Source organism: Nomascus leucogenys, chromosome X (genome assembly GCF_006542625.1).
Source record: "Nomascus leucogenys isolate Asia chromosome X, Asia_NLE_v1, whole genome shotgun sequence".
Lineage (NCBI taxonomy): Eukaryota > Metazoa > Chordata > Mammalia > Primates > Hylobatidae > Nomascus > Nomascus leucogenys.
In genome coordinates, this window is record NC_044406.1 from 75,297,514 (window position 1) to 75,321,145 (window position 23,632).

A 23,632-nucleotide genomic window follows, 5' to 3' on the forward strand; every position below is an offset into this window, starting at 1 on the left:
TTGTGGTTTTGATTTGCATTTTCAAGTTAAATTTGACAAATAAGAAAAAAGTGAATATAAACCCTAAATGAATCATGAACAGTACTTTTTCACTATATCACCATTTGTGGTTCAATACTATTAGGTTCCCTTTGGAGTTTTGAGTTTAACTCAAACAGTACTCATAAAAGGTTTAAGAAAAGCAAAATACCATGCCCATTATGTACTATATCATGTGAAAGCAAAAAGTTGCAATTAAGTAAACTATACCAATTTAGCAGTTCTAAGATTCTTAATTATACTACTACTACAATTAATAACTGCCAAATTATTAGGCAGGATTGTTAAAGACTATGTAGCAGGCACTACTCTGAAGGCATATTTTCTCTCTCTCATGTATATGTTTGTGTACATGCATATGTGAGTATGTGTATATCTTTATTACAGCTCTGCAAGGTAGGTGTTAATACTTCCAATTTACAAATTAGGAATATGATTGCTATAGACATTAAAAGACAGATGGTATATGTGAGCTGGTATAGCTGATAGATAATAGGTTCAAAACGTGGTCTGCCTGATAGTAAAATAATTTAAACTACTTATGTGTTTGTCACAAAACAGCGGCAGGTAACAACTTTATAATAATAATACATTAGCTAGGTGAAGGGTGTGAGCCAGACAATTTCATCAATTGCTAGAGACTTTTTCACTTGAACGCTAGTATGAGAGTAGGATAGAAGCAATCTTGATTGCCCTGAAAAAATGATCTGTCCACAGCTAGGCTCCAAAGTCAAACTCTAGTCATAATTCTTGGAGATCTATTTGGTGCCTTATGACTTAGAAGGCCACAAGTGCTCTCAGCCCATTAGTGTGTCCTAAATGGAGAGAGTGCTTGCCCTGCTCTGGCCTGGCCATTGTTGATCTCTGCCTAGTTCTGAGTGGCAGTGAAACCCCTATGATTGCAAGAGAGAAAATAATTTAACAAAATTACAGGAAGATGTAGCTGTGACATTTTATGTACATGGAACAAGCCTTTAGCAAATGAAGGAAAGTTGCAGGGAGTGGCTTTTAAAAACTTACTTGTTTTTAAGGACTGCTCTTGATTTACAATTGCTTCTAAATGAGAAGTTTTCCTTTCTGGGTCAACGTTTAGAACTCACTAATGGATAGTGAATGGCTACTATAAGCCCAACCCAGCACTCTTTTTTTCTCAGCATCAAAGGTGGATGTAAGTAAGTGCAAAGATGCAGGCTTGCTCAAAGAAATTGAAATACAGTTAGGAAAATGAAAGGTTAATTAAATTTTTAAATATGGGAATTACATGACAATTTCCAATAAGGATGTAAGAAATGTCACGTGGTGGATGAGCACAATGAGCAAATAAAATGTCTAACTTCAGAGCTCTGATTGGGCATCTAACTCCTAACCTTGAAATCTCATCAATATGTTTAATCTTGTATTTTTTTTGGTATAAACCACTGTGCATAATTCTTTTCCATCTCTGAGTCAACAAGTGGTACCTTAATCTTCTTTCATGTCATCTTGTCTTTTTCAGAGACTCTTATTTTATGTCAATGACATGAAACTTAAAAACCAAAATTATCAATTGCAATAATGCACCAGTATTTACAGATGTGAGTACTATATAAATATTCAAAATGGACATTGCCTAATAGAAATATAATCTGAGTCACAAGTGTTACATGTAATTTCAATATTTCTAGTGGCAGCATTTAAAAAGTAAAAAGAAACAGGTGAAATTAATTTTAACAAGTTTTGTTTAACCCAATATAGCCAAAATATCATTGCAAAATATAAAAACAAAATATTAATGAGATAGTTTGCATTATTTGTTTATTTATTTATTTATTTATTTATTTATTTATTTTGGAGACCGAGTCTCACTCTGTCACCCAGGCAGGAGTGCAGTGGTGCAATCTCGGCTGACTGCACCCTCTGCCTCCCGGGTTCAAGTGATTCTCCTGCCTCAGCCTCCCAAGTAGCTGAGACTACAAGCGCCCACCACCAGGCCCGGCTATTTTTTTTTTTTTTTTTTTTTTTAGTAAAGATGGTGTTTCACCATATTGGTCAGGCTGGTCTTGAGCTCTTGACCTTCTGATCCACCCGCCTCAGCCTCCCAAAATGCTGGGATTACAGAGGTGAGCCACCGTGACCAGATTTTTTTTTTTTTTTTTTTTTTACTAAGACTTCAAAATCCAGTGTGTATTTTACAATTGCACATCACAATTTAGACTCACCACATTTCAAGTGCTCAATAGCCACATGAGGCTGATGGTTACCTTATTGGTCAGCAAAGCTATGGACTCATACAGACAAATAAGAATTCAAGCTGTGTGGCCTGGCATGGTGGCTCAAGCCTGTAATACCAACACTTTGGGAGGCCAAGGCAGGCAGATCACTCGGGGCCAGTAAGTTCAAGACCAGCCTGGGCAATATAGTGAGATCCCATCTCTAAAAAAGAAAATACAAAATTTAACCTGGTATAGTGGTCCATGACTGTAGTCTTAGCTACTCAGGAGGCTAAGGCAAATGGATGAATCCCTTGAGTCAGCCCAAGAGTTTGAGGCTGCATTGAGCTATGATTGATCATACCGCTGCACTCTAGCTTAGGAAAAAAAAAGAAAGAAAATAAATTCAAGTTCAAGCTGTGACCTTGTGCAAGCTATTTAACCTACCTTTGATTCATGTTTCTTTTCTAAAAAATGGAACAATAGTACCTAAGATGTTACAATAGGTACAATAATGTACCTAAGATATAGGTACTATTATTGTTCCATTTTTTAGAAAGTGAAACGATTTGGGATTAAATTAAGTGATTTGGGATTAAACTAAGTGATTATGTATAAAGGCTCAGAACAGTGCTTGGCACATAATAAGTGTGAAGTGCTTATTATCTTTACACTATGGAATATAAAACAAGACATTTTAATATATAGATAAATTTCTATATTTTGTTTATAACTATTATTATCATTGATTTTTAAAATGAAAAACAATTTGAATGAAAGAAGTGAAACGTTTATCTAAATTAAAAATGTGATAAACTAATTCTTTAATACATAAACCCATCTTCAGAAATATAATAAACTAATTCTTTTATACTAATTCTTTTATATTCTTTTTATATCAGTATCCTTAGGACGTTTTTCTTGGGCTAGTATAAATTTCCAGATTCAGATCACCTTACATTTTTAGAAAATATTTTTACTCTGACATTTATTCAATAGTTTAGGTATAGAATTCTAGATTCTCTAATCTTCTTCCTAATATGTTTGTACCCAATTTTCAATAACAGGGAGGGGAAGGGTCCTCAAATTTAATATGTAAACTTTTACTTAATTCTACCCATGTAATTGCATAGGATGATTTTTCTTAGGTTCTTTCAATGTACAGAGAAGGGAGGGGGGACTTTTGAGCTCTGGGAGAATTGTTATGATCACCCTGTAAAAGCAGGAGGGATTCCAGTCCAAAGTTTGGTTCAGATGTTGAGACTGATGATGCCACACACACATGAAAAAGCTATGGACAGGTTTATTACTTACAGAATTGAGGTCTCTAAGAAGAGCAGGACAGGCCTCTCAAGCAGATCCTAAATGGCTTGAAAGAGCTAGGAAAGGAGACTGGAATGGGTATTTATTGCTGTTAGGTGATGCTAGCCCAGGTAAGGGTTCACTTGCAAAGAGGATTGCATGGTTTGAATCTCCCACCAATGCCAAAGCAGGGAGCCCCCAAGCTTTCTTATCAGCTTTCCTAGATGTGGGACACAAGAGGAAGAAGGAAGGTGAAGGTTAATGAAATTAATCCTCATTACAGGAATGCTCTGGACAGAGGGCAGAACATTTAAGAATGGCTTCCACTTTCAGAAAATGTTACAAGGGGAGATTGTCTTACCAAGGTCTGAGATAGAGAAAGACTTTAATTTGAAAGCTCCAGTTTTCCCTTTGTATGACTAGTGATGAGGTCAGGAGTATGTAGGTGATTCTACTGCTAGGAAAACTTTTTAAATGACCTTTCATATGCAGTGGCTCTCAGAGTATGAGAGATCACCAGCAGCATCAGCAGCTCCAGAGAATTCATTACAAATGCAAATTCTCTGAGTATTAGGCCTTACAATATTGGTTTTAACACCCCTTCCCGTGATGCTAATACTTGCTCAAATTTGAGGACTTTAGATGTAGAGTATGCAAGTTAATCCATGTCTGGGAAGGAGCTGGAGAACTAAATGGCACAGTATCGTGGGCATAATGAAGAAAAGGACTTTTGAATATTTTATTGGCAGGTGGAAGAGACGGGAAGACAGGTCATGTCCCTGGGAAGAGCAGGTACAGGGGAAGATGCCTGGAGAGAGGAGAGGAGCCCTGCAACATGGGAGGAGGCTAGGGTCTGAGGAGGTAGAGAGCTGGTGAGAATTTCCAAGGGGTAGGGATGGTTAAAAAGGTCTTAAGATGGTGATGTATGACACTCTGCTTTATGCTTTCTATGTTGTAATATTCCTCTCTCAGTCATGAGTGGTCAGTAGAAGTCAATTATACTGGCCAGGCGTGGTGGCTCACGTCTGTAATCTCAGCACTTTGGGAAGCTGAGGTGGGCAGGTCACTTGAGGCCAGGAGTTTAAGACCAGCTTGGCCAACATGGCAAAACCCCATCTCTACTAAAAATACAAAAATTAGCCAGGCATGGTGGCACATGTCTGTAGTCCCAGCTACTCGGGAGGCGGAGGCATGAGAATTGCTTGAACCCAGGAGGTAGGGATTGCAGAGAGCTGAGATCGTGCCACTGCACTCCAGCCCAGGGAACAGAATGAGACTCTCTTTCAAAAAAAAAAAAAAAAAAGCCAATTATACACAACCAAGCTGTAGTAGACAGTGGGGAATGAAGGAGAAGAGGTCAAGGAGGAAAAAAATTACCATTACTCTGTGCAGAGACAGGAAGTCTTTTTAATTTTTTCTTATCAATGCATTCAGTATTCACTGACTGACTGACTAAATAAATGAAATGTCTGAGTACTTTTAGATTTATGGAAGGGACTTAGGCCTATTTTTTTAAAAGAAGTAATTTGTTGCCTTAAGCGTATCATGTATTAAAAATAGAAATAAAAAAAGAAATGTGATAAACTAATTCTTTAATACATAAACCCATCTTCAGAAATATAATCAACTAATTCTTTTATACGTAAATCCATCCTCACTAAACAGGCAAATAAAATTATGTGACCGTAGATTTAGCATATGGCTGAAGAGTAATATTTGCAAATATTTTACATCACAGGTAGATGATTTATAAGAACATTGACAGTTATGTTCCTGGCATAGATGCATTATTAGCATGTTCGTGTTTTGGAAAGACATTCTGTTTCTGCACATCACGTTATCTGTACCTTCCAACGTGGAAACATACTTGCTGTGAATCATTCCTCAGAATTGTTCTTGCTTAGGAAACCAGCAGTTACTGAGGAGTCATCTTTGACTTTATGTTTTTACTTTGAATCTTTAAGTAAATCTTTCAAAGAATCCTACCTGACTTATAGTTACGAATTGCCATAAATTTTAATGAAATATCAAATTATGTAAAGATGACCTAAACCATTTTACTCATATGCCAGTATTTTCCCTTCAGTACTTGAATATTTATTATTTGCCTGCTTGTTGAAAAGCATTTCTCTCAAAAGTGTATGATTTTTTATTCTGATTTAAGTAAAATAAGTTTAGTCTTTGTTGCTCTTAATCTAGAACGTTTTGATTTGTATATTACTTTTAAATATTGTTTCTGGTTATAGAAGCTGATTACTTAGCTGCTTTGTATTTCTTTTACCCGTGTACTTAGAGACCTTTAAAAATAATCAGCACTTTAAATATTTTTATCATATCACAAGTTATATCTGGCAGCATTGCGCATTAGCTAGCAACATATGCAGAAGTACTTTACTTATTTTGAAAGTTCCTGCCAACGTTATATAAAAACAACTTTAGATTTGAAGCTGTCTATCTTCAATGGAAATAAGGAAATTGTTGCTTGAAGTGCAACTGGTTTAGCATGCTATTCATTGACATTTCTGGACAGGTAACATACAGAAAGAGAATCCCTAATAATGTAGGAAGGTAAATGGCAGAACTGAGACCCCTAAGGGATGAGAGTTGCTATTGAGTTCCCCTAACCCATTCCAATCATTCCAGTTGGTATTCCCGCCCACGCCAAAAAAAGACAGGAAAAACTGATCAGTATGGAGGCAAGTGAAAGGTTCCATGGTATGATCACAAAAATCCTGTAATATTAAACCATAAGGCATAGAGGAGGTCATTTAGTCTAATATCTTCAGCTTATAATTATAGAGGGATGGTATTCAGAGGGGCTAGATAATTTACCCAAGATCACAGATATAATAATGCGACTCCCAAATCTGTTGTAACACTCTCATGCATCTATGCTCATTTTCACAACTGCTAAATGTTAAGAAAAATGGCTTTTCACGTGTTTTAGTACATAGACACGTTTTTCATAGTTAAATTTTGCCAAAATCAGATACATTATCATGTCTTCCTTCATGATTTTTCACTGCAATTTTAATGGTTTTATCTTCAATTACATAAAAAATGAAAATGACAAGCTCAAAAAGAATTATTTGATTTAGAAAATATTACCACAATGCTTTCCTTTCAGGCAATGGTGTGCTGGTAAATGTTTAACAACTGGCTGGGGGTGGAGCGGGAAGGGGTGGGATGGAGCCGTGATAGGATTTGCTGATTTCTGTGGTGTGAATACTGCCGCCATGGCCAATTTCAAGCTACCAACATGAGGTCCTCAATGTGAAGTTGGGAGTTGATGCACACAGTTGGTGCCTGCAAGTGGGTACAAGCTGGTTTTATCACATCACTGTTTTCAGAGCACAAACAACAAGCTTGAGGTCCAATTTGGTATCTTTTTTTAATCTCAGTTGAGTCTTGATTTTCAGTTTCTGTACATATACGTGCACTCATACATTTGACCCCTGAATTTTATGTTTTTGTCTACGTTCTCTTTAAATCCAATATACACTGGTTTGGTAATAGATCACTATTTCTTCGCCTATTAAAGGCATTTGAATTATAACATTTTGTTCATAGGAGGATGTAAACCCTAACCTTAATCAGTGCATTTCAGGGGATAAGAACAAAACAAAAGAGAAGGAATTCCCTAATAATTCATACATAGCAAGATTTGAGAAAAATCTCCATGCCTTTGCCTTTGACTTTAGGTTCTAAATAATATGACATACTTCCCTAAGGAACATCTTCTATCTGTATCCCACACGCCTACTCGCTCCTTCAAGAAATAAAACTGTAAAAAACAATGTCATTTAAAGTAGAATCCTGAAAAATAAACAGTAAGCTTCTAGTGTAATGTTTCAGAGGACAGAAAGATCTTGTATTCATTGCAATTTATCTGGAACACAACTTACTTGACTTTTTGTGGTCCTCTTGAAGGTGATTAATCACCAATTTTAGAGCACCAACAATTGCACAATATTAATGTTTAATTAGCAAAAGGGAAGCACCTGGAGTGTGGAGGAAGCGACTCTAAGATTAGACTATATGCTTTCAGGTTATAACAAAAGACAAATTTAATGACCATACTATTTATCCTTAGGGAAAATATAGTTGATAAGTTGTTAGACAGCCTCAACTCAAGGAGAGTACAAGCAGTAAGTAACCTTTTGCATGCTTATTTCATTGACGACTTTTTACCAATAAATACCAATGAGGCGTATTTGTGAGCTTTCCTATCCTTCCAACACAAAGGGAGGCAGATTGTGCTTGGGATGATGAGACAGATCTATGACACCATCAGTTTGACGTGTCATGCTTTGCACTTGACATGTTGCTTCTAACCAAAATAAACTGATTTGTCTTCCCCCACCTAATTATCTTCTTCATCAGCCTTCTTGTATTCAAATGTAAAAGATTATTCTAAATGCTTGCTTAACACCTTTCCTTTGCTGCCACTTTTATATTCATAATTATCCTTTTATGAATGTATAAAAAGATTTAAAATGATTATTCTTGGCAGGAGGCCCAAGGTGAAATCCTGTTGTATTTAATGTGTAAATTATAATGTGTGCAGTTTTGAAGAAGGGTTTTGGTGAAATGCTCATGTAACTGCAGAAATTTAAAGGAAGCTGTCAAAGAGTTTACACTCTTTCATGGCTAATATTAATTGAAAAACATCTCATAATATATTAATCTGAAGGATAAATGGATAATTTAAGTTAAACACAGCTATTAACTTTCTGGAAGACAGGAAGATAAAGGATTGCAATAGCCTCTCAGCAAGGGTTTAGGAAAATGCAAAACCCCTTCCTTTCCTCAGTTACTTTGAAGCGTATTTGAAATGATTAATTTTCCTGTGAATATTAAGAGAATTAAAGAATTGAGAATTGAATAGAAACTGTGTTACCTTGCTGACCTTACTAACAACTGACCTTGCTTCCCCACTTTTCAAACTCAACTTGTGTATGGCTTTTCTGACCAAATGCATTTGAAGCAAAAACAATCCTTTCATCTAAATAGAAAACTAAAGGAAAACATTTTTTAGTTTTTATATCCTGCCAATTTTCAAAAAATCTCCCCTTCTAAATTTAGATTGTAAAAATATTCAGTGTGCTTGTCTCCTGTTGTGCTAATTGGTAACCCTGCCACCTGTTAATTTTGGTATTTTAAACCAGTTAGAATGGGGTTGATGAAAAAAATCAATATATTTGGATCTTATTTCTCCCTCCAAAACTCCAAAGAAAACTCACAAAAGTGCTTACAATAGCACAGTACAAAGTATCCTGGCAAAACATTTTGAATAATCCTTCCTTCCTTCCTTCATTCTTGCCTGCCTTCCTTCCTTCCTTCCTTCCTTCCTTCCTTCCTTCCTTCCTTCCTTCCTTCCTTCTTTCCTTACTTTCTTTGAACCAAGAACTATGTTAGACACAATCAAGGAATACTCATACGGTAAGATACAGTCCCTACTAACAGTAAACTTAAGAGTCTGGACAAGTAGCTATATCTTATTTAATTTAATTGTTTACAACAGGTAGAGTAGGACAAACTGCTCACTTTACCATGGTGCTGACATTAAATAATTTAAGTTGATAAAATGCCTAAAAGGATGAAAGTGCTGTGCACCTGCAGGAAATGCCTGGAGCTGGAAAGGGTGTTAGGGTGAAGGTTATCACAAGTTCTCTCATGAACTGGAGGTTTCATTGTTTAGTCTACCCCATTGATGGACTTCAATTGCCCAAAATATTTTAGAACTTTAAATCTTCAGTGGTTTTCACCTTGAGAAATATTATTTATTCTACAAAAAGAGAAACAATCAACAGATTTTTTTTTTCTACTGAAGACTGGGGTTTAAATTCTATTTAACAATTATGTAATAGGAACATGTTCATCGAATTTGTCTTAGAAAAAGTCTTCACTGATGACTACTTTTCATTTCAGGATATAAAGGTGTATTTTTATCTCCTCTTGCCTTCAGGGAATGTTATTTAATAGCATATTTGTGATCTTCTAGCCTGTTATGCCAAAAAATAGCATTCCCTCAAAGCAGAAAATAGATAATTCCCAGAAGGAGAAAGTCCAAAGACAACAAATACATACACCGAGCTTGTCCAACCCACAGCCCGGGGGCCGCATGTGGCCAGAACAGCTTTGAATGTGATCCAACACAAATTTGTACACTCTCTTAAAATATTACGAGATTTTTTTTTTCTCATCAGCTATTGTTAGTGTATTTTATGTGTAGCCCAAGTCAATTCTTCCAAGTGGCCTAGGGAAGCCAAAAGATTGGACACCCCTGACATACACTAGGGGATTCTGTCACAGAAATTATTTTCTAAAACAGCAATTATAGTAATACTAATATAAGAGCATTGGTCTAAAGTCATGACACAAAATAAAAGCAAAAACACGCAATACATACATAATCTCATTTCTCATTTATAAATAGAATTCCCTCATGTAAATTTCTAAGAGATTTTTAATATGTTTTCTATTCTCTTCCCTTACCCATATTTGAGGATAAATGTTGTGGTTTTAGGCATTAAACCGTGAATGTAATGGTGTCTTACACAGTGAATACATTTACTGACAATAAAACTACGGTTTTACAATTTGAGCTGTATCAGGATATTTTTCTAATCCTGAACTGAACTGATCACTAAACTGTGGGTTTAGTCATCAGGAACATACCCATCCTATCCTTATAGGCCTGTACATCTGAACAGGATTTGAATCTAAAGTTAACTAATGTATTAACTAGTGGAATTTGATTTCATGCATATTTTTGTATAGAAGTCAGCTTTTAGTTACTTGGAATACATTGCCCTTTTTGCAACATTGTCTCGTTGTTAGGTAGGAACTATATATTCAAATTATCATTAGTAGTATCAAAGGGACTCTCACATGAAATGCAGATCCACAATGGTCATGGCCACTGTTGATTTCATTTCGCTTCAGAAAATTGCAAAACATTCCATGGTGAGTCAAAAGTACTCATAAGGAAATGTAAAAAAGCAGAATCTTAAATAAGCAAATGGTATTGTTTTATTCTTTCTATGGTTAAACAAAAGATATGTTATAGGTATGGGGGGAAATATCTCGCTTTTAGGGAAAGGTTGTCTTTTATAGAAAGGGTTTATTTATATTGAGTCATTGGAAGCTAGAAGGAAATAAGAAAATAATCTTTGTCAGCTGTTGGATCTTGGTAGGTTTATTTACTTAAAATAGTGAGAGAAAAGGAGATTTTAACAAATTGAGTAACTGAAAGTGATACTGCTGTTGACTAGGAAAAGTTAAAAAAGGGGAAAATATAACTTCAGAGACATCCTTATAAAAACATGATCAAAGTGATTGTATAGTGCTACCACTATTATATCAGATGACCATTTAAATTGGAAAATTTTGCTCAAAAATGTTCACATGTTGGTTGTTTCTTTTTTCCTTTTGTACATTATTACATTATGAAGGATTTTAGAGAGAGGAGCTACCAATTCCTCATAATTCTTTGAGTCAAATTATTTTGGTACCAAATAGCAGATGAAACTGAAGCATAGAGGTCGAGTTTCTCAGGGCCACAAACTGAATCAATGGCATAGGTAAATTCAAGCAGCGTTTTTGAGTCCACGGTTTATTTCTGGTTTGTTGTATTGTGCTACCTCTTGGAAACTATAATTTAGAAAGAAAAATTACTTTTTAGGTGTATTAGTCTGTATCCAGTTCCCTGGAATCAATTGTCTTAAGATTTACTTGTGATATTTGAATCTACCCAAATTTACCTGACTTCAAGTTCAAAGTGAGGGAGGGGAAAAAAAATAGATCTTATTTATGTATTTATTTTAAAATTTCCATAAAATACACAAAACATAAAATGTACCATCTTAACTATTTTTAAGTGTATAATTCATTTGTGTTAACAATATTCACGTTGTTGTACAACAAAACTCTGGAACTTTTTATTCTTATGACATCTAATTGCTCATGAGCATGTCCACTGTCATGGCAACTTTAAAGACCTTCATGCTCATTTATTAAAGTCTAGCAATTTATCCATAATAATACCGTAATGAACAACAAAGAAAATTATGATTTACTTCTCTATTTCCCAGTCAACTGCTATAATCTATTCCGTCCTTGATGAAAATTGTCTTTATTAGTTTGAAAAAGGAAAGAGGTGTGGGGCAAAGATTTTTGGGGAAGAGATGCCTCACAAATGTTTTCCTGTCAAAGTAAGGAATGGGGAAGGGAAAATAATGAGAAACAAATCTGCATATAAACATGAAAATATATTGCAGTTATATTAAGAAAAATTACAGTTGTGAAATTAAAATGCAAAGCTTGAACTCCTTAATCCTGCCTTAGAAGTAAGGACGTCTCAAGGTGTAAATGAAGTGTGTGTTATAGATGTAGGAGATAGTTGGGAGTGTTGGTAGTTCTAGTATTCAGGTGAGGAAAGTTTTGCAATATGTAAACTTCATGATGTATCCCTCTAGATTTTTTTTCCTTTGGCATTCAAAATGATTTCAGTGGAAAATGTAAATCTATTAGTAACTGCAAACATAACAACAATACTGTCTTATAATTATATATAACTTTTAAAAAACTGTGGTAAAATACACATAACATAAAATGTTATCTTAGCTATTTTTAATTGTACAGCTTGGTAGTGTTAACTATATTCACATTGTTGTGCTGCAGACCACTGGAACTTTTTCATCTTGCAAAACTGAAATTCTATACCCATTGAACAACAACTCCCCGTCTTCCCCTCTTTTCAACCCTTGGCAACCACATTCTTACTTTTTGTTTCCATGAATTTGACTACTTTAGATACTTCATGTAAGTGAAATCATATGGTATTTGTCTTATTGTGACTTCACTATTTCACTTAGCATGATGTCCAAAAGTTTCATCTATGTTGTAGCATGTGTCAGGATTCCCTTCCTTTTTAAGTCATTTAGCACTTTTAACCTTGAAACCAGTGTTCAGATATATTGACTACACGCATGTATCGGTTGGAGAAAATGCTATGGCATTATGCACAAACTGTGTGTTTTATTTATTTATCTTTCAATTTTCCATAGGACCAATCCTGCAACTTAATATAACTTAAAATATAAATTAAAACAGACAGATTAGAAAGTGAAAATACGAAGTATATTTTGAAGTTAATGAATTTCCTGCATTTGACCTGAACTATAACATGGTTATAATGATCAAATTCGTAGATTATTAAGTTTACATCTCTAATCCTAATGTGGTAAAAAACTTCTAGAATAGTGATGTGATTTGCCTGAGGTCACACAGCTCAATGTGGCAAAACTAGTATATTAGATTTCTGTTGCTATACAACCAATTGTGACGGACAGCAGCTAAAAATAACACCCATTTATTACCTTGAAGTTCTGTATGTTAAAGTCTGGATGGGCTTGACTGGGTTTTCTTCTAGAGTCTTACAAGGCTGAAATCAACGTGGTAGCCAGGCTGGGCTCATGTTGGAAGCTCTGCAGGGAATAACTGTCTCAAAAGCTCGTTGAAATTTTTGGCAGAATTTAATTCATTACGATTGTAGGGCTTGTGTGGCTGTTTCCTTACTGGCTGTCAGTACAGGGCTGAGTTTGGCTTACTAAAGCCATTTGCATTCCTTGTTGTGGCCCCCTCCATCTTCAAACCAGTAGTGGTATGTTCTTTGTTTTTCTTTGCACTTTATTTTATTTATTTATTATTTTTGAGACAGTATTTTGCTGTCTCACCCAGGCTGGAGTGCAGTGGCATGATCATAGCTCATTGCAACCTCAAACTCCTAGGCTCAAGTGATCCCTCTGCCTCAGCCTCCTGAGTAGCAAGGACTACAGGTGCGTGACATGATGCTCAGCTAATGTTTTAATTTTTTGTAGAGATGGCTGTCTTGCTATGTTGCGCAGGCTGGTCTCAAACTCCTAGCCTCAAGTGATCCCCCTTCCTCAGCCTCCCAAAGTGCTGGGATTATAGGCATGAACTACCACAGCTGGCTCCCCTCTCCACTTTTAAAGGGCTCACATGATTAGATTGGTTCACCTGGACAATCTCATTTTTCATTAACTCAGAGTCAACTGATTTGTTATTTTAATCATATTGGCAGAATTTCTCTTGCTGTGTAATGTAACATAATCTTGGGTATGATAGCCTATGATATTCACAATTCTATTAAGTAGGGCTGGAAATCTTGTCATGGAGACAATTTTGGAATTCTACCCACTGCAACTGGGATTAGAACTCAGATTTCACTTTAAGTGCTTTCCACTGCACTACCTTGAATATCTACTATTGTTCGAGGTACTTTTATTTTAAGATTAGTTGCTAATATTTATCCACGAAGAGCAAAAGTTTAAAAGGAGTTTAAGTCAGCAAGGAAACTGGCTTCTGAGTTTATTGATTGAATGTGTGCTTCCAGACGGTATCACTATCCATAGAGACTAATGCAGGCAGGTTAATAGTGATCAGCTTTCTGATGGACTTGCTCAAGTTCCTAAGATATCCTAAATTGTAATATTAACACCATGCTGCTGCATTTTCTGATTGCCATTCAAACTTGAAATGCTAACTGTTGAGGTTACCATCAGATTATAGACTGACAATATTACAGGCTGATAATTATTGACGAGACTTCATTTATCAGGCATGGAAAACATTATTTTGGCTAGTTGCAATAGTATCCTTCTTGCTGGTATTAACATGTCCTTTGCAATAACCATTAAAGAAAGTCTGTTTGATGACACAAAGGAAAAGTCAGTGACCTTTCAAAAAAAAAAAAAAAAACAGCGGCAGTTACAGCAAATTACACAGAAGCCTTCCCAAGGCAGTGGAGCTTAACAAAACATGGCCCCAGGAAACCTAATACCTGAGATGTTTCCTCTGTGGTCAAATACTATGGTTAGCATGTAGTAAATTCACTAGTTTAGCTGGAGTGGAGGACTCATTTAAGTAGTAATTGGAGAAAAGGCAAGAAAGAGATATTGGAGCAGGTTACCAGACTAAAGCATTTAGACTTTATTTTGTGTGCAGTCAGAAACATTGAAGGTTCTGGAGCAAAATATGACATAATGAGAAGGGTATTTCATCAAAATTCATTGCAGTTTATTTAGAATGGATTGGAACACAGTGAGGCAACCTGTTACAAATAACTAGGACATGAAGGGATGAAGGCTTGAATTAGAGTGTCAGAAGTAAAAAGTGGAGAGAGGTGAAATATTGCAACACATATTATGATGGAGCAAAAATATTGAAGACTCTAAATGAAAGGAGAGGACAAGGAGAGAAGTTTATAGTTTTGGCAACTGAGAGAATTCCTATATTGCTGACAGAACAGGAGAAGGGTGGAAAATGGGATTTGAGGGAAGAATATGCAGAATGTAAGGCACCAGTGGAATGTGTCCAAATGTGAATGTTAATTTCTTATCCATTCATCATAAGTTTTCCACAGTGATACTTTGTAAACTCAAGAATAACTTTGTTTTACAAACATTGTGTCTGACAGTGATATGATACACAATAGAAGGGGAAATATTTATTTAATTTGATTCACTCTAAGATTTACTAATGTGCAGCAGGGCGAAGTGACCCTCACCTGTTATCCCAGCATTTTGGGAGGCCGAGGCGGGCGGATCACTTGAGGCCAGGAGCTTGAGACCAGCCTGGCCAACATGGCAAAACCCCGTCTCTACTAAAAATACAAAAAATTAGTCGGGTGTGGTGGGGCACGCCTATAGTCCCAGCTACTTGGGAGGCCGAGACACGAGAATCGCTTGAACCCGGGATGAAGAGGTTGCAGTGGGCTGAGATTGCACCACTGCACTCCAGCCTGGGTGACAGAGTGAGACTCTGTGTCAAAAAAAAAAAAAAAAAACAGATTTACTAAGGTGCATTGATTCTACTGATGTTAACAGGAATTACACAAGCAGAAAGAGAAAAGGTTGCTAATAATTCAAGTCATACACTGGCATTTATGTTATAAAATCATTGTTAATTATACGAAGATCTTTATTAGAATTTAGTGAATTTAGGACAAAAAGTAAACTTGTTTAAAGGTGCTAACACCAGATTTAGAGCACATTTCATTTAAACAGGGAACAGAGTCAAGTAAATGAAGTACAAAATAGCTTCACAGTTATACTTCCTATCAAGTGTGTAGTCAACCCATAAATTGTCTATGCCATCAGATTTCTTTTGTTTTTGAAGGAAAAGAAACAGAAATTCAGTATTAGAGAAAGAAGCATCACCATTTTAAAACATAGCTATAAATAATTCAATTTATTATAATTATAAGATTAATACATAAACATGGGTCGTTCTACATGAGCCTTAACATTTTAATGCATGACCCATTGACAAGTGGAGGTTTTCCTTCATCCCCCTCAACAATCTTATGTTAATTTCCTTAACTTGCCTGGTACTAATGAAATGCTGGTGTTGATCCTCTTAGTATATCTACGCTTAAGTTTGGGATATGCATATAAGATCTGAAAAGGGTAGAAAATGCTAATAGAATCTAAATGATCTTCTCTCTGGTGTGTTTTTTAATTCTTTGTATTGATCACTCCTGAAGACATGATGAACCATACTTTAAGTTCCCATGAACCAAGAGCTGATTGATGCCCAGTTTAACATAAGCACCATTTTATGAGAGTTACCATAGTGATCAGGTTCCAGTTATCAGCTTGAACGATTTAATATATGATTAATGTTAATTGCCCATTTTGCATGGATGACTTCTTCGTGGTTGCTGAATTGGTTGCTACTGCCTTTGATCTAGTTGGAAATTCAATCCAGTGCAATAGTTAGGCAAGTGATCTGTTTTCCAGCACAGAAAAGATGGATTCAGGTTGCTGTGAGGTCAGAGTTTGTTTCTCTTCATAAACACTGGAAGGTCAGGTAGAGTTTAGCTACCATTGGCATCCTTGAAATGTTGTAATAAATGTCAGACCTAAGAGATTATTATTAATCCACACAGCAATTGGAAGTCTTACTGTTGTGGCAAAATAAAGAGATTCTTATTTAATATAACATGCACATTGAAACTCAGAGCAGCACTTTCATAGTCAGGTAAACAACGCCTTCAAAGCTAATGTCATTTTTGGTTTTCTGGCTTCTAACGTACGCTAAACAGTGACACATTCAGTTACCATCTCAAGGGATTTTAAATATCAGTGATAACTCTGAAAAGTAAATCCCAGGTCATTGGTAATGGCTTTCACTTCAGGAATTGAATTGCAGTGGTTTTTACAAGTTGCTGCTAATACCACTCTTAACTACCACTATATTTGCAGCAATTTTCACAGACTGTCCTGGGATGTTGTAAGTGTTTCTTTAAGAAGTAGGAAGACAAGCTTTCATTGAAGGGATGACATAACCTGTGATTCCTTATTAAATCAAGGACTGCTCATATGATTTATATTAAATATCTTTAAGGCTTATGACGTCATTAATTAATTAACTGGATTTTTTCTTTGGAACAACAAAAATCACTCTTCTTACTCAGTTGCTCACTCCTTGATTCACAAATAGCTGATGACATGAAATAAAAATAAATTCAACAGTCAAATTTAGTAATCTTAATGAATGATGTATGAGCTACTTTGTCTATTGCTCAACTTGGAATAGATACATCACAGAATGTGTCCTATCTTATTGACACTAGAAGACCTGCTGAAATTCCCTCTTAGGGAATTGCCAATTCTACAAAGTTTGTAAACTTCAAGGTAATGCTCTGATGGTAATCCACTTCAACTGCAGAAATATGAAGTACTGTTAATATATATTTTAAGTTGGTTTATTTTTCAATCTCAGGAAGCTGGGTGAGTATTTCATTTCTTCTAAAATGTTTACAGAATGAAGGGGAAATCATATGAGGATAAATTATGTTAATGGATGACCTGGGCCCAGAGAAATTATGATTATTTGGTGTAATTTCCCTTTAAATAACCTATAAATATTACACTTAATGTGAATTCTATAAAGCTGAATCTCTCCAAGATTTAGCTGAGGTATTTAATAAGTTTGACTATTTTATGGGGTTGTTTGCCATGTACCATAACAACTTTCCTTTACAGTGTACATGAGTGCTATACTGGCAGAGCCATTTGGATGGGAACTTTGTAAAAAGGCCTGTTTTATTTTACAGACTACAAATAACCTTGTAATTAAACTGAAAACAAATAATTGCCAAGAAACAATTATCATTCAGTTAAAGAGTAATTACATGGTTGTTCGTGCCCTGTAAAATAAAGCATTACTAAGATCAGTAATACAATCAACATTTTAGGAGAAGCAGGATGCTACAATGATGGACCTTTCAACCTATGCTGATTAAATTGTCATCCAAATAACAGTTACCTAGTTAAACCACCACATGTTTATTTGTCTTGATTAATATGTGAATATCTGCCTGATGCTAATACAGCTCTTAAAGATAAGAAGTATGGCAAGATCATATATCAAGAAAGATCCTTCCCAACTTTTTACAGAGTCCTCCACAATCTTTCATCATGTTGTCAGGCTTGTGTTCTTTAAAATGACATGCAGGAATGTCTAGGAATGTCTTACTATGGAGAATCAGTAGGTCTAATAGAATAAAGCTATCTTATATTTGTATGTAGGTATATTGATTGTAAAGCACTTTCACAAACTTCATTCCAATTAATTTACTCTTGGGGCCCAAGTCTTTGTTCCAAAATTAAAAACAAAGAAATCTGAATGTGATATTTGATGACTGATAAATGTAAACAAGTTTGGAAGCAGGTATCTCACAAGCATACTCACTAAAGGATCAATCAGAAATTTTAAATAACAGGGCAAACACACATCTCTATAACTAGACCACAAGCTCCTGAAAGGCAAAACTTGTAGGTTCTCACAACATATCAATGAAAAAAATCAAACCAAAATCTTTGCCCTCGTTGAGGTTACGTTTTACCCTCTGTGTCACTGATACCTAGCATTATACTACACACACGCTTAATGGGTACCTAGTGCATGTTTGTTTACTAGATGACTGAATAAACGATATCGTTACTGCATATGTGGCATATGTGTGACTGCAGGGGCCTTTATTCCTTAAGCAGATCTGGAAGCTTGTAGGGCTTCTAAGTGAATAAGACAATGGGATCTATCCATAGCCTTCTTTACCCTTGTACACAGTTAGATTTGAGTTGATCATGTTTTGAAGCTGCTATAGTTATTGTGAAGTTCAAGATTTAAAAACATAATTGTGTTATGATTAAATGAAACTGGCACTCTGTTCTTGTGATCAAAGAGACCAGAGTAATTGAAGGAATATTTGGAAACTGTACAAACAGTGAAAGATTGTTTCCTATGTATATTAATTAATTGATTTAATTAACTTTTTGCTGTGTCTTACTTTCTGCTAGAAACCAAGAGAATTGCTTAGGATACAGTAACAAACAAAACCAGACAAGTATGCTACCTTCATGGAGCTTAGATTCCAGTTGGGGAGACTCACAATTAATCATACCAACAACATAAAATTAGGAACTGAGATAAAAGTTAGGATGGAGAATATGGTCCTCCTGGATTTTATAACATGGAATAGATAGTACCAAGCCATTTGTGAAATAAGCTGTGAAACCATTTTTTTTTTTTCAAGTCTTCACCTTTAAGGTAGAACTACTGAACTAAGAGGCCTGGGTCAGATTGTTGGAAAAGAGTTGCTTCGGATAGTGAGAACTGACCAAGAAATTTGGAACACAACTAGTTAAACCTTATGGCTTTCAAAGTGTACTGTTAACTGCTGGCAGTCATATGGCTCATCACGTGGAAGTAGAGGGAGCATCAGGCCGCTTAGTTCTGGAGGCAGCCAGTCTGAAAGTGTTCATGAGAATGGAGATAGCACTGAGATGTTTACAGTGGAAAAATACAAAGAGTAATCAGGTGTGTTTAAATAAAGTTAGTAGGCTTGAGTTCTGACAAATAGAATGACACAAAAAAGCATTTAGAAAGTATAGATTTGATGAAGTTTATTCAATAAAATAATGTGTCTTTCTCTGATGCCTGGATATACTCCAATGAACATTTTTCAGTGATATTGGGATCCTTTAGGACGTTCGAAGTACATAGGATATTTCTGCTTCCAGCATTCCTTAAAAGAGTCAGAAAGCCATAAAATAGGGCAAAGGCAAACACGATAAAACACTGAATTAAAGAAAATAAATTATGGCCCAGAATCAAGTAGAAAGAAGGAGAGGAGAGTCCATTTATAAAATTGAAACATCAAATGAGAAAAACAGAATCTTTTGTGCTAGATTGATATGTAATATTGATGTACAATGGAAGAAAATAACACTAGCACAGTGTATGAAAAATGAACTGGGTAATGATACCTCCGTGTAAGGTTGCTAGAAGTTGTTTTTCATTTAAAAGCAGAGTTTGTCTTACATTGATGGAGCATTTTGCTACTGCAAAGTTGATAGAGTGAGGTTTAACTTAAATTTCTTTGTAAACCAAAAGTCATTTTGGGGTATGTTCTCTATCTGAACCTCATACATTTTTGCTGCTGAAGTTATTTAATATAGTATTTTGCAGTATTTTGTCAAAACTCATATCATTCAGCTTTGTAAAATGCATTTCTACTAAAAGGCAACAGCAATATCTTAGGCAACATTAGAAAGTAATAGTTGAAATATATTGGGTGACTCGAGAATAAGTTGATCCTAATGTTCTATGACTTACAAGTCTCTTCATGTAGTGACAGCTTTAAAATGATATTTTCAGTACCCTCACTCTATTACGGTACAAGATGGAGGCAACAGATACTGACTTTTTATTTCATTATTTTATGAATTAGCATTTACAATTACAGTTTCTGAACTGCTCATGGGTGAAGAATGTACAAATGCAATGGATTAGGTTAATGTTATAAGTTTATCATCAACTCATTAGTTAAAAACACCAATCAATCTGAGAGAAAAGACAGTCTAGATTGCAAAGGTGGCAGGTTTTGTTAGTGTGGCCACTCCAAGAGAGTGAACTGCTTGTTATACAGCTTGGTTTAAAAACTACGTAGGAAAACAAAACCTACTGAGGGTGGTAACCCTTTGTTCCTCATGGGCTCCCGGCAGCTGTGGAAATGCTAATAAACATCGGCTTCTATTCTACATCTGTCAGCTCTTCACCATTCACCTCTGGCATGCTGGGCAGAGAATCACTTCACATTCTATATAATCTTAATTCTGTGAGTCACTATCTCAGATCTCAGAAGCATTTATTAATACTTCAGATCAAGTGTAGCTTTGAAAGCAGGGGTAACTTAGGGTTTCTCACACGACAGGTAAGCTGCATTGCAAAGTGCTGGCCTGTAAATGGAATCTAAACTAAAATTGATCCCTTATGGCGTTAATGTTTGCCATAACAATGGTGGGAAATTTAGCGGAAAGTAAAGAATTGGCCTCTTAGTAATCCACAAAAATAGTCTTTAATGTAAAATTCTATCACTTTTGGCAATTAAACAAGATTTAAAAGGTAAATATTGCAAGTGATGGTTTTCTCAAAAAAAGTAAATTTTTAACCTTTATCTATATTTGTCTGTTTTTCAACAGTTCAAGACCTGGCAGGCCCCCTAAGCGTTCTTTGGGAGTGTTGCAGGAAAATGCTCGCCTTCTGCCCCATGCAGTCCCAGGCCTCTTATCACCAGGACTTATCACTCCGACAGGTAATAAAATCCATCTCATGATCAGCCATGTCTCTTCGTACTGCCCAGCATTTGAAATCAACCAATATTGATCTAACTGCCTTGTCCTTCAGAGCTTTGCAAGCTCTATTAAAGGTTACATTATTGAATTTTTTAAGCGTTCGTGAAAACAAGTTTTTTTACTTGAGCGACAAATCAAATGGACGTGATTCTAAAAATTGTCATATCATTGCAGAAAATCCCTTTCAAGGCCTTATTGTTTGTATATATGTATATGTTTCTGTGCTAGGGACAGGAATGGAGACACTGGCCCAAACAGCATCATCTCGAAGCCTCCCGTAGGGTGCAGCACTCCTGTATACTTAGGTCTCAGTAATATTCTTTTAGTTTCCAGGGGTTCTGGGCATTCACGTATGTTGTCCAAGTTATTACTCTAGGTTAAAAAGTAGACCTAAAATGCATCCTTGGTATAGGAGCCTTATGATTAGAGAAGAAGAAGGTGCGGGTGGTCATTGTCCTGGACGATGTCTTAGTGTTTTTCATTGAACACTGTGAATAACTGGTAAAATTCCAGTGTCATAAATTAGCATTGAACTTTGTTGAGTCCCTAAAAAAGTACCTGAGAGTACACAAAAACACTTAAAAATAAGCTTAGTATTTCTATAATTGAATCTTTAAAAATCATTAAAGCTATTACATCATAGAAAATGAATTTAATAACAATGATATCTTTATATACAATGATACGAACATTTATAAAGTATCTGTTGTGTTCTGGGTAATTTCTAGGCGTTGTAAAAATATATGAGTAGTGGTCCTTGCCACGCTAGAACTGGGGAGAGTGGAATGTAAATTAATAATTGCATTAAAGTATCATAGAGGCCAAAATACAAGCACATACAAGGTTCTATAATATCACATAAGTGGAAGCAGTTATATCAATTTTGGTAAGTTGGGTAATACTCCATAAGATGGAAACTTTGGAGCTGTATTTTGTAGGCTGAGCACTGGACAGATGGAGAATCAGAGGAAGAGCATTCCAAGCAGATAGAAGAGTACAGATGGATGAGAAAAAGCCCAGTGTGTTATGGGGAGTAGCAGTTAAGTTGAAGAGACTGGAGCAGAGCTTTAAGCTAGAAGACCTGTAGGTGATGTGGTTGGAATTTCTAGGGAGGGAAAAGCCAGCTTGTGAAACCAGTTTTTGATTTACCATGTTAAGCAATTTAAGTTTTTCCCTTTAGACCAGTGGTTTCCAAAGTGTCTTTCAGGACTTTCCTTACTGGCTGACATAGAAGTGAGGAAGTACTTCCATGCTCCACACTTCTGCCTTAGTTAGAATCTTATATGTTCTCCTTCACATATGATTTTGTTTTGTTTTATTCTTAAGAAACTTCTATAGGTAAAAGGAGCCCTTGCTAAGGAACTGAGTAAATGATCGGAAAACAATTGCCTGGAGGGTAGATAGATAGCAATGAAGGTAATGAAATGAAGGAATATCCGTTGCTACTGTTCAAAGGAGAAATATTGAGGGCCTGAAGGCAAATCCAATAGAATGGAGAAAAGATTCTGAGTGATTCAGTAATTAGAGTTAATCACACTTGATAATTGATTAAATGTAGAGGCTAAGGTGGTGGTCTAGGATGATTCATGTCTAGCTTGGGTGATAGGCTGGATGATGGTATAATTAACTCAGGCAGAGAACTTGGGAAGACACTCAGGCTTTGAGGGGGAAGATAACGAATTTTCAACTTTAAATATTTATAAACAAATTCTGATATAAGAGAGTAGCCCTGTGCATATAAATGAAGATAGAAAGCATAACAACATCTGAAATATATCTCGGTATTCAATGAATGACCATCTATTTCTTGCCTCCTGAAATACATTCCTAGAGCCTAGAAAGAGTACCATGCAAATAATCAAATCTGTGTCCTGGTTTTGTGGGAATGTACAGATGAAAGAAGAAAAGGATTTTAAAATTGCCTTGAAGCTAAATCATTTTGAGTAAACATTAGTAGGTTATTTGTTGAGGAAAAGCTCTAATATACATTAAGTTCTTTTTATGTACTAGCCATGGGTGCCAAGTGTTTTATATATACTTCATTTAATCTTCATAGTAGCCTTATGGACAATGACTTCATTTTTAAGGTAAACAATCTATTGCTCCGTGAGTTTAAATTATTTGCTTAAGGTCACAAAGCAAGTGAGTGGCAGAACTGAGTTTCTTTTTTTTAAATTTTATTTAGTTTAATTAATTTATTTTCGTTTGTACATACTGTTTCATCACCCAGGTATTAAGCTCATTACCCAATAGTAATGTTTTCTGCTCCTCTCCCTCTTCCTGCCCCTTCTCAAGTAGACCCCAGTATCTGTTGTTTCTTTCTTTGTGTTCATAAATTCTTATCATTTATCTCCCATTTATAAGTGAGAACAT

The 23,632-nt window shown here is 35.6% G+C and overlaps 1 protein-coding gene across 2 annotated transcripts in view; it reads left to right on the forward strand.

Moving 5' to 3' along the window:
- The window catches only part of DACH2 (dachshund family transcription factor 2), a 676,171-nt gene that overhangs the window by 331,564 nt on the left and 320,975 nt on the right, over nucleotides 1–23,632 (forward strand). For both annotated transcript variants that reach the window (XM_003269018.1, XM_003269019.1), the window contains one exon: nucleotides 21,107–21,219. In XM_003269018.1, coding sequence (XP_003269066.1) covers nucleotides 21,107–21,219 — 113 coding nt within the window. The remainder of the gene's footprint in view (nucleotides 1–21,106; nucleotides 21,220–23,632) is intronic.